This window comes from Mauremys mutica, chromosome 3, assembly GCF_020497125.1.
Source record: "Mauremys mutica isolate MM-2020 ecotype Southern chromosome 3, ASM2049712v1, whole genome shotgun sequence".
NCBI classification, from domain to species: Eukaryota; Metazoa; Chordata; order Testudines; family Geoemydidae; genus Mauremys; species Mauremys mutica.
Window position 1 is genome coordinate 16782451 of NC_059074.1, and position 14756 is coordinate 16797206.

General features: G+C 41.9%; 1 protein-coding gene across 9 annotated transcripts in view; it reads left to right on the plus strand.

Annotated features, from left to right (window-relative positions):
* The window catches only part of RUNX2 (RUNX family transcription factor 2), a 486380-nt gene that overhangs the window by 198218 nt on the left and 273406 nt on the right, over positions 1–14756 (plus strand). For all 9 annotated transcript variants that reach the window (XM_045009227.1, XM_045009226.1, XM_045009229.1 and 6 more), the window contains one exon: positions 2561–2665. In XM_045009227.1, coding sequence (XP_044865162.1) covers positions 2561–2665 — 105 coding nt within the window. The remainder of the gene's footprint in view (positions 1–2560; positions 2666–14756) is intronic.

Genomic DNA, 14756 nt, shown 5'->3' on the forward strand with positions numbered 1-14756 from the left:
ATCCACAGGTCGCCAAGTCTGCTTCCAAGCTAATTTCTCTGGTTAGCTTTAGGCTCCAACATGTGTCAGTCTTGCCCATTACTCTGTCAGTTGCATTCACATGTGTTAATGACAAAGAATGCACAGTTTGGGGACACATTCAAGCAAGAGTGCCAAATAATTTCTTACGCTGTGAGGCTCATTAAAGAGTACTATAATTATTCATTAGCTACCAGAAGTAAATAGTTGACATTTTTAAGGGCACAGAGAAAGCTATTAAAAAAAGGTACATAGAAAGATTTTGCAGCTGATGGAAGATATACAGAAAATCAACTAAATCTAACTGTGGAAAGCATAAGTGTTCACATAAATACATAATCCTGTGAAATGTACTTTGGGCCCAAACTTATAATGTGTAGCACACCTCTTGAAAAGGTGCCGAATGCCTTCAATCCCCTTAGGCTTCACTGGAAGTAGAGGGTGCTCAGCACCTTGAGGATTGGGTCCTTGGTCTACAAAAAGCAGTGAATTGGTTACTTGGAGGGCTGAGACTTCCTGAATGCTGATACGTTATTGCATCTGTGTAGCTAAGAATATCAAGTAGGGAAAAGAAAACACGCCCCCTTTCAAATTAGATGTGCTCAACTGCCCGTAGTTAGGCTTTGGCAGGATGATAATTTAGACATGCGCACAGACCTTGGCAGAAGGTAAAATATAGCCCTTTACATGAAGTGTGTATTTTTTGGCCATTGTATTATGCAGAGATATTTTTGAGTTAGAAAATCTTGCAGTACTTGTCTAGTTGTAGAATGAATTTTCAAGCTGTCACAAGCAGTGTGCTTTATCGTGTTGTTTTTTTAATCTAGGCAGGCTTTTATGGCCATTTGACATATTAATAAAATCATAATATGGTAGGACCAAATTCTGTCTGCAGATGCATTTGGAAACTCCCATAGATGTCTGGAGTAGCCGCGCCTGTACAAATGGGTGAAATGTCACTGGTGAATTTTTGTGTAAGCAATAGGTTAAATTCCTACGATTCCTCTATAGTTACTCTTCTCTGCAATGTCAGTTTTGAGAGACCTGCAGAAGAGTCTCTCTCTACCTTTTTGTAGAGTAGCAAGGATGAGGGCAGCCAACTTCTTCCACATGCTCCCGTTGCTGCCTGCTACCAGAATGTAACCTTTTTGGTTTTCTATCCCCCCTGCCAGAGCCTGGAACTCACAGACTTCACTCTCACTAGTGTCTGTTAGAGAAATGGGCACAACTAGAGCACAGTTCCACCTGGAAAGTTATTTTACTCTACATGAAAGTTTTATTCTCTTGAAACAGTCTCTGTCGCTTGCTCTTAGGAAAATATGGCCAAGACCGTCTGAAGTCGTACGCTTGATAGTAAATGATGTGTGCCTCAGACAGGTTTTGAAAGTATATGACTTGGCTTGAAAAGAAAGATCAATTACTAGATCTGACAGCCAAAGACCTGTTCTGTATTAGGCTTTGAATTGATTGCATTAAGTTTTGCACTCTTACATATTGTTTAAGATTTGTGTTTTGAGTGACTGCCTTCAGAGTTCAACGAGAGGGGAAAAAAAGTCACTGGCCAAAAAAAAAAAATGAGTTTTAAGATTCTGGTAAAGTAGCAGCTTAAATGAGCAGTAAGGCCTGAGATTGCTGACTGTTTTATTGAGTCACTGTTGTACGCCCACCTTTTCCTGTCTTGAAAGAGTTTGCAGTTTTGACTATCTGACGTGACTAACCGTTGCATATCTGACTGATTACAACTGTCAGTGAGTCTGCAGAACAGAGGCCAGTGTCTTGGGAGAATGTATGCTGAGATCCAGTCTTTTGGTTTATTTATTTAGTTCTTCATTGTGCCAAAGGCTGCAGATCATCGTGTACAATGTCTATGTGAAATGGAACACTGAAAAGTTAAAATGCAGATTTGTGATAGAAAATATTTTATACATACAAAAACAATTTCTCACAGTCAGTGGATAGATATTTACAGATTTATAGATGGAGTATATGTAAGGACAAATTTCTGCTCCAGTAACAAAGATAGCATCATATCATGATAGGCAGGTTAAGGATGGACAAGCTAAATGTCAAATGGTACCCATGAGGAATATATATTTTTTCCTCATATTATTGTAGTGAAGTCAAACAAATAAAATGACAAAACAATGTGAAGTAAATAACATTAGGAACAAATTCTGCTCTCTGTCACCCCACAGTAAAACGTAAATAACTCTATTTAGCTGAGTTGCTTTGGATTTACAGTGATGTAAATGAGAGCCGAATTTGGCTTATCCTCAGTAGTGAATTACTCTTGTTCTATCATTGTGTCATGATCTAATATTAAATAAGAAATCTTAAATAGTCAGCACTTGGATGGTATTACTGATATTAGAGTATAACTGAAGGGGAAGAAAACTCCTATGATTAGTTTGTGTTTTTAATTTTCATGACTGTGGAAATGACTGGGAAGAATCGTAAACGCCTTTTATTCTATACTGCCCAGGCATATGTCTGTTTTCATGTTATAATCATTCCTCATTTGTTATTTTTGTTCTCTCTGTAGGGAAGAGTTTTACCTTAACAATAACTGTCCTTACGAACCCCCCACAAGTCGCTACATACCACAGAGCTATAAAGGTTACAGTGGATGGACCAAGAGAGCCAAGGAGTAAGTACTGGGTTCTTCTTTATACTCTAATATCTGCTGATGGGAGTCTGTAAAAGTAAAGTGTTAATTTTGTTTAATAGAGTCTCATAGCTGGAATACATTTCTTTGTGAAACATAGATCCCCATTCAGCAAAATACTTAAGCACATGCTTAACTCTAAAGTATGTGAGCAGTTCCATTGAACTCAGGGGCACTACTCATATGGTTGAAATTAAGCATGTGCTCTTCTGAATTAGGGCAACATTGAGCCTTATTTTCATGTACACTAAGGCCCCTTTACACCACTCTGGCATTATAAGGGAACTTTGGAAATAGTGGACCTGATTCTTATTTACACTAAGGGCCCGTTATAGAGCCAGAATGGTGTAAATGGGCCTTGGTGTAGATGACAATCAGGCCCACTGTTTCCATGTATCATTTGATTTTGGGACAGTAGACCCAATCCAGCAAGGTGCTGAGTGCCCTCAAATTCCATTGACTTCAGACTGAGGAGACTCAAAAGTTAGCAGATGCTCAGTGCCATGCAGGATCAGTCCCAATTGATGGGGGTGGGAAATGCTTCTTTGCTCAGGATTTCTTTTGCTATCACACACTTAATGCGTCTGGCCCAATGACCACTGGTTAATCCTGTCACACCTGAAATTGGATTTTCCTAGCACAACGTCCATTTTCAACTGTGTATTTACCACAGATCCTGGGAGCTAAGGAGCGAAATAAGTAACCATAAAAGCCCTAGCATGTTGACAGCGCTGCCTTTGTGTTTTTCCCAAGCACAGAGAATGTGTTTAATTAAAAAAAACAGACTTTCACTCACCTTTTATAACATGCACACGCCTTAATTATCAAAAATCTATTTGAAATAATTGCTGGCTTTCTTGTTATGACAGTTGTGTTTGGTCATGTTCCAGTAATTGTTATAGATAGCTCCTACTAATAGATACAGTCAGACCTGGTTAATCTATCTTGGTTTATCTGTCTGGCTGGCAGATTTAACTGGTAATCAATCTTGCATCGTGCAGGTACCTCTGAGGACCCAGTCCTAGATTTTTTCTTAATCTAGCTAGAAACTGTGTTTCCAAATTGATTGGCATTAACCAGGTCTAGTTGTATTTAAAGTATGTGTAGAGATTAAGGATTATTTGATGAATAGCCACATTAAAAATATCTCCTAATGGAAACATCTCAATTCATTGTTTTGTCTTTGATCAGCAAATTCAGGCAAGACCTTTTAGGGTTTATAGGGAGTTTTACTTAAAATACTGCAAAGGAACAGGTAGGTAGAGTTGTACACAAGTGAAGTGGCTCCCAGGCCAGTACAGCTGAATTTGCAGGTCCTTTCCCTAAGATTGGGAGAAGTGGTTTAAAATGTCTTCTGCCTTACATAAGACCTGCCCTGTCTGCATAATTTTCCCCTGATCAGTAAGTGAGAACAGTCAAGTGACTCTGCTCTTATGGATGCATTTCATTCCATAGATACCTCTGGTGCTGCCTGCTCTTGTTGGAGGTTTTCTGCTTTCAGGTTACATTGCAGAGAGTGTTTTGTCTTGTCTTACTCTCTTTTGGTAATTTTTCTGTTCTTGCTAAAGATGCTGTGTTCACCTGTGACTGCTGGCCCTGTCTAACCTGCTTGGAGACTTCGGGCTAAATGTGTCCCTGGTGTAATGCCAAAGGAGTTAGTTACATCAGGAATGAATTTGGCTAATCCATTTAGGGGCTGCTTCCATGTGTTGATGCATCCATGAAATTGGATATCTCCAGGCAGAGGAGACAGTGTGGGCTTGGGGGTGGAGGGTGAAGAGTGTATAGAGAGTAGCATCTGAATAGACGGGGATGGCACAGACTGTGGGAGGAATAATTTAATTAGACTGGGACTGCACCATCACAATAAGCAATTAAAAAAACCTCAGGCTATGTTCATGTATCTTAGAAATCCTATTTTTAAGACAACTTGAATTTTTTACTCTAATCTCTTTGGGACAGATCTTCAGCTGTGATGTGCATCTACTATTCTTAAGTGTGGATGCTCGATAACTGAAAATCAGTTCCTGTAGTTTCGATGGAGTCCACTTGTATGTAGCTTCCAGTCAGTCAGACGTGGCCAAGGAGGGCCAATTCAAGTTTAGAATGTTGTTTGGCTGGTTTATGATGCTCATTTCAGAGTTGGTTGGTTTGTGCAAGCTCTGTTGTTTTGGACTGACGCATAAGATATGGGATCATAATAGCTAGAGACTCACTAGTTGTTTTGAATGGGAGTCATTGATGTGAATTTTAGGGGGAGAGCGGCTCTGGAAAATGGACTCTTCTGTAGAAGCTTCACTGACGTGTTTTTCTTCTGAGAATTCCTGCATTAATTTCTGCTCTTTAGTAATTGCATTAATCAATGTAATAAATTTTGGCACCTGCCTTGCATGAGGAAAGCTAGGTGGTTGGGGGCAATAATGACTTCTATTCAACAAGTGGCTCTAATAGCAGATGTATTTTTCTTAATGAGTTATGTATCAGCAAACAGTGCCCCTCTTTGCCAGGACCTGCATTTCACACAAATGTCTGAAGCATGTTATTCTATTTTTCCTCTCTCTGGCGGCTAAACCAGGGCTGTCACATCACAAACAACTTCTTTTCTTAATATACACATCTGGCGTTGGCAGTTGGACCAACTTCATAAGAGCACATGATCATCATTCATTACAAGATTAAAAAGTACCCCATGGCATCATTGATGTTTTTTAACTTTGATCTTTTGCAGTTGTGATTCATCTCAGTTATAAAACTTCCCTTTAAAGGAACACAACTGATGACTTATTAGAACCTTCATCCTAAGTAGCGTAAACATAAAATTATGCACATCTTTACAGAATGTCATTTACTTGGGTTGCCAGCTTATCATCTTAAGACATGACTTCATGCTTTAGATCCTGAATTTGTAAGGCGTGTTTATAGGCAAGGCACTTTGACCTTCTGTTGGCAAGTTGATTCGAGAGAACAAACACTGTATGTTTTCCAGCAGCAGCAGCAATACCATGACAGATATTGCAATCATTTAGAGCCTGACCTGAGGAGGTGCTGCACATTCATGGCACCCAGTGACTTCAGTTGGAGCTTTGGAAGCTCAGCAGTCTGGAAAGTCAAGCTCTTAATATTAGCTCTGTTTAGTCATATTAAACATCTGCTTGTAGAAGCTTGCTGCTCTCATCTCGCTCTGTTTTGTTATTATTTTAAAATATTTCAAGATGATGGCATCAGGTTGCCTTATTAGATTGAGTCTAGAAAGTGAACTGGTAAAAGCTGCCCATTTTTACATGGGGGAAAGGTGAACCTCTTCCTGTGTCTCTTTGTAGGAAAGAGGTGTTTTTCAACTAGTTAACTCTCAGTGTTAGCCAGAATGAAGTTCAGGGAGTTCTACACTGCTGCTCAGTCTTTGTGTTGGATTAGGACAGAGCATGGCATGCCAGGTAATGGAATCTGGAAAGTGGATGGGGTAGGGATCTTGGGGACAAATTTGTGCCTTCTCAAATACCTGACATATCCTGTTATGTAACCACCCCTGTCTTTAATGTACTGGACTTATAAAATGTAGTCTCCAAACTGATAGACTACATTTTGTAATCCACTCAAATGGAAGTGAAATTTTGAGCTTTCAGCCAGGGACAGGGTTAGACTTGTGGGGGGCCCAGGGCAGAAACTAAGGAGCAGGCCCCCACCCTGCCTCTCTTACCTGCTCACACATTGGATTTCTGTAACCTTTCTGAAGCTGAAGCCCGAACCCTGCCATGGGAGGCTGAAGCCAAAGCCTGAGCCCTGCCACGTGTGGCCCCCTGTGGCATGGAGCCCTGAGCAATTACCCTGCTTGCTACCCCCTAACGTCACCCCTGTTTTCAGCATATATTAATTGGTAGGGGAAAAAAGCTCTGCTTTCATTAGAATTGCAGAATATTATCTGCAGCCAAAGCCTGTGAGGTACACACGTGATGAAAGGTATGAGCAAACATTGTCTTTTTGTCTGTGTGCTCGACAAAAGACAAGCAAAAGCTAGCAAGAGGAGCTGGTCAGTCTGGGTATTAACTGTTTGGCTGACTGGCTTATAAAATGCAGAGCAGTGATTGAGATTTTTGAGATTCTTAGACTTAGAACCATAACAGCTTTTAGGAAGTTCTCTCTCCTTTCTTCCAAGGGGTGGGGGTGGAGGGGTAAGTCTGGGGTTGGTGGAATGTGCTTTAGAGTAGAACAGCCTTAAATCTCTTTCGGTTTTTTTATTCTTTTTTTTATTTTTGACTGACTGTCAGGAGCTGGGCTGGTGGCCAAGCAGGAAATGACACATCGAGAGGCATTTGTGTTGTGCAACATTTTGTGGAACTGATGCAATGCTACATTGCCTGTTTACGCATTCCTTCACTAACAGACTGCATGGCAGTAATTTTATTCAGCGATACATGGCATGCTACGGCAAGGAGCTGGATCCTTCACATCTCTTTATGCAGAATTATCACAGCAGTTAAAACATGCAGTGTGTCCCCTGTTTAGAATATTCCCTGGCTTGCTTTCAAAGACTGCTTCAGCAACCCCTTCTTAACCCAATATGTACTGATTTGAATATGTTTTTCTACTGCGGTAAGTTTGTGTAGTGCCAGGAGATGTGTAGTTTTCAGAACAAGAGCACATTTTACATACGCACAGGTTCCACTTTATACTTGTAGTTTATATTAAACATTGTTTAAAAAATGTTTTAAGCTATATGTATTCCAGAAACTGAACACAGGTTAAATATGAATGTTGTAATATGTTGGCATAGTCAGGAAATTTTCATTTTAAATTAACACTGAGGTCTTTGAGATATTATAAAAAGGCTGCTGGATTCTCATCCAAGTAGAGGTTAGAAAAACGGAGCCTGATTCCGATCTCTTTTACTCTGTTGAAATCAGTTAGATTACTCTGGATTTCTACCACTGTAAATGAGAACAAAATAAGGACCAGCATGGGCATGGTTTGAAAGTTGCTGTTACTGCCACTGATAGGTCTTCACCTCTGTGTTACAAGCAGCTCCGTTCTATAAGATGTGAGCTGGAATGTGATCATATGGCCTTAGGAATGTTCAGCGCTGCTCTGCTATGCCGTTCAAGTTCGTACACCATGACTATCTGCCATGTAACATAATCCACTAAGGGTCTGATCCTGAAAGTGCAAAGCACCCACACCATTCATTAATTGCTCTAGGATTTGCAGGTGCTCAGAACCTCTCCTGGACAGGCCCAGGGTTTCTTAAGCCAGGAGTTCCCAACCTTTTTCTTTCTGAGCCCACTCCACCCCCCACCCCCACATACTATAAAAACTCCATGGCCCACCTGTTCCACAACTTTTTTCTACATATAAAAAGCCAAGACTGGCGTTAAGGGGTAGCAAGCAGAGCAACTGCCCAGGGCCCCACGTCACAGGGCGCCCCACGAAGCAGAAGCAGCAGCTGCACAAACTTGACCAGTGTTGCCCACGTGCTTGCGTCTACCCTGAAGATATTTTTACAGATGAAAGGGTAGCTCAGTGTTCATAACCATTCAGTTCCTATCCTTACTATTGGGGCGGCTAGTAAGGATGTTCATTATTGACAGCTGTCATTAATGAGATGGACACTAGTTTACCAGGAACTGGACTGAGACCACCAACTTCATTTCATGGAGGTCACCAACCAGTTTTCAGTTGATCATACCTTTTGATCCTGGGACGGATAAGCTGAGGAAAAAAGACTGAGCCATACAGTTCACCCATAACCTCAATTTTGTACAGTGCAGTTGTTTTGAAATCTGCATGATCCATATGGTTTTCATCAACCTGCTCTTCAGGAGCACACCGCTGCCGAGAGATGTCTGGGAGGGGTGTTGGCTGACCATGTGCTTAACTACAGAGGGAAAATCCTGCAGAAGACTATATAAAAAAAGCAAATGGATAAGTCTGAACAGAAAACTGCTCCCTAAAACATAAGCTAGAGAGAGAGAGAGAGAAAGAGAGAGAGATCTGGCTGGAATGTTTCAATTGAGAATGAACTATTTTCATGGTTCTGTTTTGATAACGCTGCTTAAAACACCATCTCATTTGGTATATAAGATGATACCACAATATGCTCCAATGTTGCAATTATTTTATTTGTATTACAAAAGCCCTTTCAGGCCCCAGCTGAAATCAGGCCCCCATTGTGCTCAATGCTGTACACATTCACAGTAGGAGGCGGTCCAGCCCCAAACAGCTTACCACATACACTGAATAGATAGGGGGGAAGAAAGGGATGCAACTAAATAATTCTAGGCAATAGCAGAAGTGAGGGCATTCTATATCTTCACATGGCGCAACGTGAGCGGGAGGACAGCAAGAAAGCAACTGTGATCTGCAAAAGACAGTCCTGACAGTTAAAAAACATTACTAGTAGTTTTGTTATACTGACCTTGCAGCAGGATCCTACAAAAAGGCATTAAAATAATATACATCTTACCTTTATATAGTTTATTTCCTTTTCAGCCATTCTAAATTTCTTTACAAGCTTTAGATATGGAAATCACTTTGTTCTCCACTGAAATGCAGTCATCCCAGAAGTGGAACATGGGAGCTGTTTAACAATACGCAACCATAAGATAAAGAAACTTTGTTGAGGAAGTGAAGAATATATCTAACCGAAAATTCGTATGTGTCTGGCGGTCTTATATTGCAATTTGCCCAGAACACCAGAACAAACCCCCCTAAGCCTATGGAAAGTGCTGGAATCTCTAATGAGTACAAATATTCAGCTCCTCTGTTCTCTGTCTCATCTAACATAGGCCATCTCGAGCAGTACAGTGTCTCCACTACTATCATAGACCTAGATGAATCACAAATACCACTTCTTGCAGGTCTATGTCCAAGTCAAGATCAAAACCTGAGGTGGCTTAGCTGCAGCCCTGGTGTTTCACAATGTTCTCCATCTCACTAAAACATTGTAGCAATACATAAGCAGCCGAAAGTATGGAAAGATGATAATACGCTTTGTGATTGTTATAGACAATATGGCTTGAAGAGCAAGTGGAGAGGGGAGGGTTCAGTACTGTGCCAATGTCCCCACTTTCTTTTCCAACCATAATATAAAAATGAGGGCATTTCTGTTTTCTGTCCCAACTCAGCTGTTTATGTGCACGTGAGACCCCAAATACGTATGGTGAGTGGGATTTTCTCTTTTGTTAGTAGTGTGGATATTCGTCCAAGGAAGGAAGAACAAAATCTAGCAATAAAAAAGGCTCACGTGCCTTTTGCTTAAAAAAAAAAAAAAAGCTGGTTGTGCCTACAGCAGCTGCAAGATCAGAAAAGAGTATCAGTCTTCATTGTATTGATGCCAGCTGCATATTGTAGGCTTGCTTTAGGGTCTACCGCTAGTACCGAGCTTTTGGAAATGCTTGCCAGGTTTGTGGTGTTGTCCTGCATCAGCATATTTTACCTCTTTCTTCCTTAGTCAAACTTTTATACTACCCACTCGCCTTGCCTCTGGCATGTAACTTGTTTCACAGCACCATGTACACCCTTCTCACTGAATAGCACCAACTCAAGTGGTTTTGCTGCCTCCAGGCTCCCTGTCACGCAGTGCCAGATTCTGCCAACTTTACTCTCATTGAGTCGCCTAACTTTTTGCATCGCCCCATTCATTTCACGGGGACTCTTCAGTATGAATAAAGCTGTCAGAATCACAACCACGGTAAACTAATTAGTTTGCTACATTTTTTTTTATCTTGGTGCCCTGTCCAACTCCTTGTATCCCCAGTGTAGTGGAAATGATCCTGAATACCACCACCAGTGAGAGTTCAGAGGCTAGTAACATTGTCTTTCTGAGCTAGACAGGACAATAACCATCTAAATAAAATAGTATAGTAGGATTTAAGAAAAGGCTGGATAAATCTCATAGTGACATTTGTAACTTAAGGTGCTAAAATAAGCCCATGTGGCCGGGTCAGGAAGAAATTATTTCTCTATGAACAACATTGTATACCCAGCGGAGGTTTCCTGGGAAGCACCATGCATAGGATAGGCCATTGCCAGAGGTAGTGTGAAGTGTACAATACAAAACTTGATGGGCAAACTGTCTGCTCCAATATGGTATAATTTGTGGCCTAATTTTTCAAAGGCAGGCTGATTTTTCTGAAAGTGCTGACTCTCTAAAATCAAGCCCCTTCAGTAAATTTTAAATTGGGCAAAAAGAAAAAAACGTTCTCAAAATAGTCTCTTTTGAAAATTCAGACCTATATTTTTAAGTGACACAAAATTAACTAAAAACCAGAGCGCTAGAGATAAAATACACCCCCACTCTTGTAAGGATGTACAATTAATGAGGTGTGTAGAGGAAAAGGGAAGTGCTTCTCATGGCAAAGACTGTATCTATTTTTGTGTTTGTTCAGCACCCAGCAATAGTGAGGACCAGATTTTGATAGGGGCTTGGAGGCAATCTCAATAAATAAATAAATACATAACAAATAAATAAGAAGTTTAGATAAATGAAAAAGTATATTTTAGGCATTTGAAATCCAAAAGTTTATCATTGTTTCAGTGTTGAAATTCCTAGGATATCAAGCAAACCCTCCCTTATCAATTAAAATAATTTTCATTCCTTGGTGTAAAAGTTGACTATATGGAATGTACTTTCTGCTTTCACACTCACTGCTTTAGACAGACTCTCATATGTCTGCTCTGTGGGTTATGTTCAGGAAACTGCTTGCTTTTGTATTTGTGTGTGTGTGTGTATTATCAAACACTTGTTCATAAAACCAGCATCATAATGAAATTGGCACCTTTGCATGTGAATGTGTTGGACACACAGGAGGACGGAAAGACAGACCTATGAATGTAAAGTGACGCTGTGTTTCAACTCTTGAGCTCGGCGATCAAAACGAGGGTCATTTTAAAACACAAAGATAACATTTTCAAAAGCACCACAATGAAAATGAGACTTAGGAGCCTAAGTCACTTATTGAAAATGTTACCCTTAATATGGCTTTGCACTGAGGTTTTTCGTCACACCAGATTAAGATTAAGAATTTCTTCCATATAGCTCACACTCATTAAATCGTGTATTCCACCATTCCATGAGTACTTGGTTGAAACAGTTAGTCCAGGGGTCGGCAACCTCTGGCACGCGGCTCGCCAGGATAAGCACCCTGGTGGGATGGGCCAGTTTGTTTACCTGCCGCGTCCGCAGGTTCAACCGATCATGGCTCCCACTGGTTGTGGTTCGCCGCTCCAGGCCAATGGGGGCTACGGGAAGCAGTGCAAGCCCAGGGATGTGCTGGCTGTGGCTTCCCGACACACCTATTGGCCTGGAGCGGCGAACCGCGGCCAGTGGGACCCGCAATTGGCTGAACCTGCAGATGCGGCAGGTAAACAAACTGGCCCGGCTGATACAGTCTTTAATTACATGATCACATACCATTTTTTCCATAGGACCGCTCCCTCATTAAGTACACAGAATGACTGATGCTCACTTAATGAGCAGCTATTCAATATCTTGTTTTATCTTCATAGAACAAAGTGTGGCCCCTGCCTTATTTACTGCATACTATTTAAATCCTACTCTGGAGACAGAATTATTTTTTTCCCTCTAGGCTTTCTCTGGCACTCATCACTATAACAATCTGAGTGCTTCACAAATATTAATAAATTAATCTTGACAAAACCCTTCTGAGATGAGGGGATATTATTATCCTCATTTTACAGGTGGGCAACTGAGACTACGGTCAAAAATATCCATAATTTTGGGTGCCCAATTTGAGATGTCTAGGACCTGATTTTTGAGAGTACTTAACATTATATAGCACTTTATATGTTCAAAGCACAGCTGCCATTGACTTGAGCTGCAGCTGTGATTGCTCAGCACTTCTGCAAATCAGAGTCCAGGGTCTCAAGTTACCTACGCAGAAAATGAGGAACATTTAGTGGCCACCTGTGAAAAGTTTGGTTTAAGCAGCTTGACTAACATCCCACAGAAACTTTGTGCCAGTAGTAGAAGTGGAATCCAATTATCCAGGGCAATGTTCAACTGCCTTAACAATGAAACCTCATCCTGCAGTCCCCTGCCACATTCGCTGTACACCTTCCTACTTCTGCAGCAAACGAAGCAGAGGTCTTACAGACAACTGTCTCCTTTACTGTACAACCCTGATTTGACACAATCTCCAAAGCAGATCCATCCTGTGCATTGAACGAGGCAAAGGTCTGTTAAGAAAACTAGTGTGTTGATCATGTCACTAAAGTTTGTATCATAATGCATAGCACATACAGGGCAAATTTAAGTTGCAAAGGCAATCTTAATTATGGTATTTCCTAACTTTTGAGTTCTTGACTTTGCTACTTTAGTATTATTTTAACATAGTTTGTGTTTGGGTGCAATTGCCTAGGTTTTTTAAAAAGGCAAGCTGAAAAAAAAAAAGAAATTCCATCATGTGGCATCATATTTACATCCATATAGACCAGGGATCGGCAACCTTGGCATGCAGCCCACCAGGGAAATCTGCTGGCGGGCCGGGACAGTTTGTTTACCTGCAGCATCTGCAGGTTTGGCTGATCGCAGCTCCCACTGGCCATGGTTTGCCGTTCCAGGCCAATGGGGGCTGCGGGAAACGTTGTGGGCTGAGGGATGTGCTGTCTGCCGCTTTCTGCAGCCCCCATTGGCCTGGAACGGCGAACCACGGCCAGTGGGAGCTGTGATCGGCCGAACCTGCGGACACTGCAGGTAAACAAACCGTCCCAGCCAGCTAGCGGATTTCCCTGACAGGACGCGTGCCAAAGGTTGACAATTCCTGACATAGGCCATCAGCAGGGTTGGCGTCTTTAGCTCCATCACATCAGACCAAGTGATCTGGGCCCAGCAGCAGGGTGGGCAGGAGGGGTGGGGTTAGAGGAGTGTCATTGAGAGCACAGGAGAGACAGTCATCTTGCTCTGAGTTCAGGTGTCTGGAGTTCGAACCAGCCCTGCCCGCAGCAGGCCAGAGCAGGAATTGCAGGGAGAGTCCTGCTCAGCGCAGACTACAGCATGCTCAGTGAGGATGGAATCTTCAGATATTTTAGCTGCTAAAATCTAAGGAGTCTCCACTGAGCATGTGCAAATGGCAATTTTTCAGAGGCTTGTAACTTGGCCAAATTTGTGTGGATTTACATGGGGACAGCAAAAGCAACATATCTGATACTAAGGTCACCACCTGCCAAATTTCAAATCCCTGCTCTGGAGCATGGGGATGCTAGAGCTGTTCAACAAAATCACCAGGATTTTTAACCTGGGAAAAACATTTTCCCCCTAGCCTTGTTCTCAGAAATGGTCGAACCATTTTGGCTGAAATTAAAGTAAACTAATACATAAATAATGCAGCCTGAGGCAGACACCCAGCATGGAAAATTTGAGCCCAAATGGTTGTGGTTTGGCAAAGTTATAAGCAACTGAAAACAAGGTTTTCTAATGCAAAGTGTCTGGCAACCTTAATGATAGGCAGTGCTACCACTGCTGCTGGTAATATATTTTACTTACCTTGTCATCGATTTGCACTTAAAATACTCCATTGACCTCAGTGGGAATTCTGCATAGGAAATGGTTTCAGGAGCAGGCTTGCTCCCTGGGTAGTCTGTAGGATTTCTGCCATTGACTTCACTGGGGACAGGATCAGGCTTCTGCTTTATAACTGAATGGTATGCTGAGAAACCCCTTCTCCCCGTGCACCCACACAAGAGGGTAGCTGTACACCAGGGTGGGCAGAGGACATGGCTGCAACCTTCGTAAGAGATGAAACAAGGGCCATGGCACCCTGCAGGGCCTCTGCAGGCATTACAATTTAGACAGGTATAATGCCTCCAGGCACCACCATTTAGCAAGGCTCCACCCTCCCTCCCTCAGCCTCTTCAGAGGTGTAATTTGGTGTGCGTGTGCTTAAGTTGCATTGGCACGATCCACACAGACATTGCAGGCCATAATATATGCAGGGCGCGAGCCAAGAAAGATTTGTGCAACAGACCATAACAGTTCCAAAGCTCCCATTATGTGGAGCGTGGGGTCAGTCATTCACACTCTTAGCAGACCTGGATACATGGTTCACCGCTGGGGCTCTGA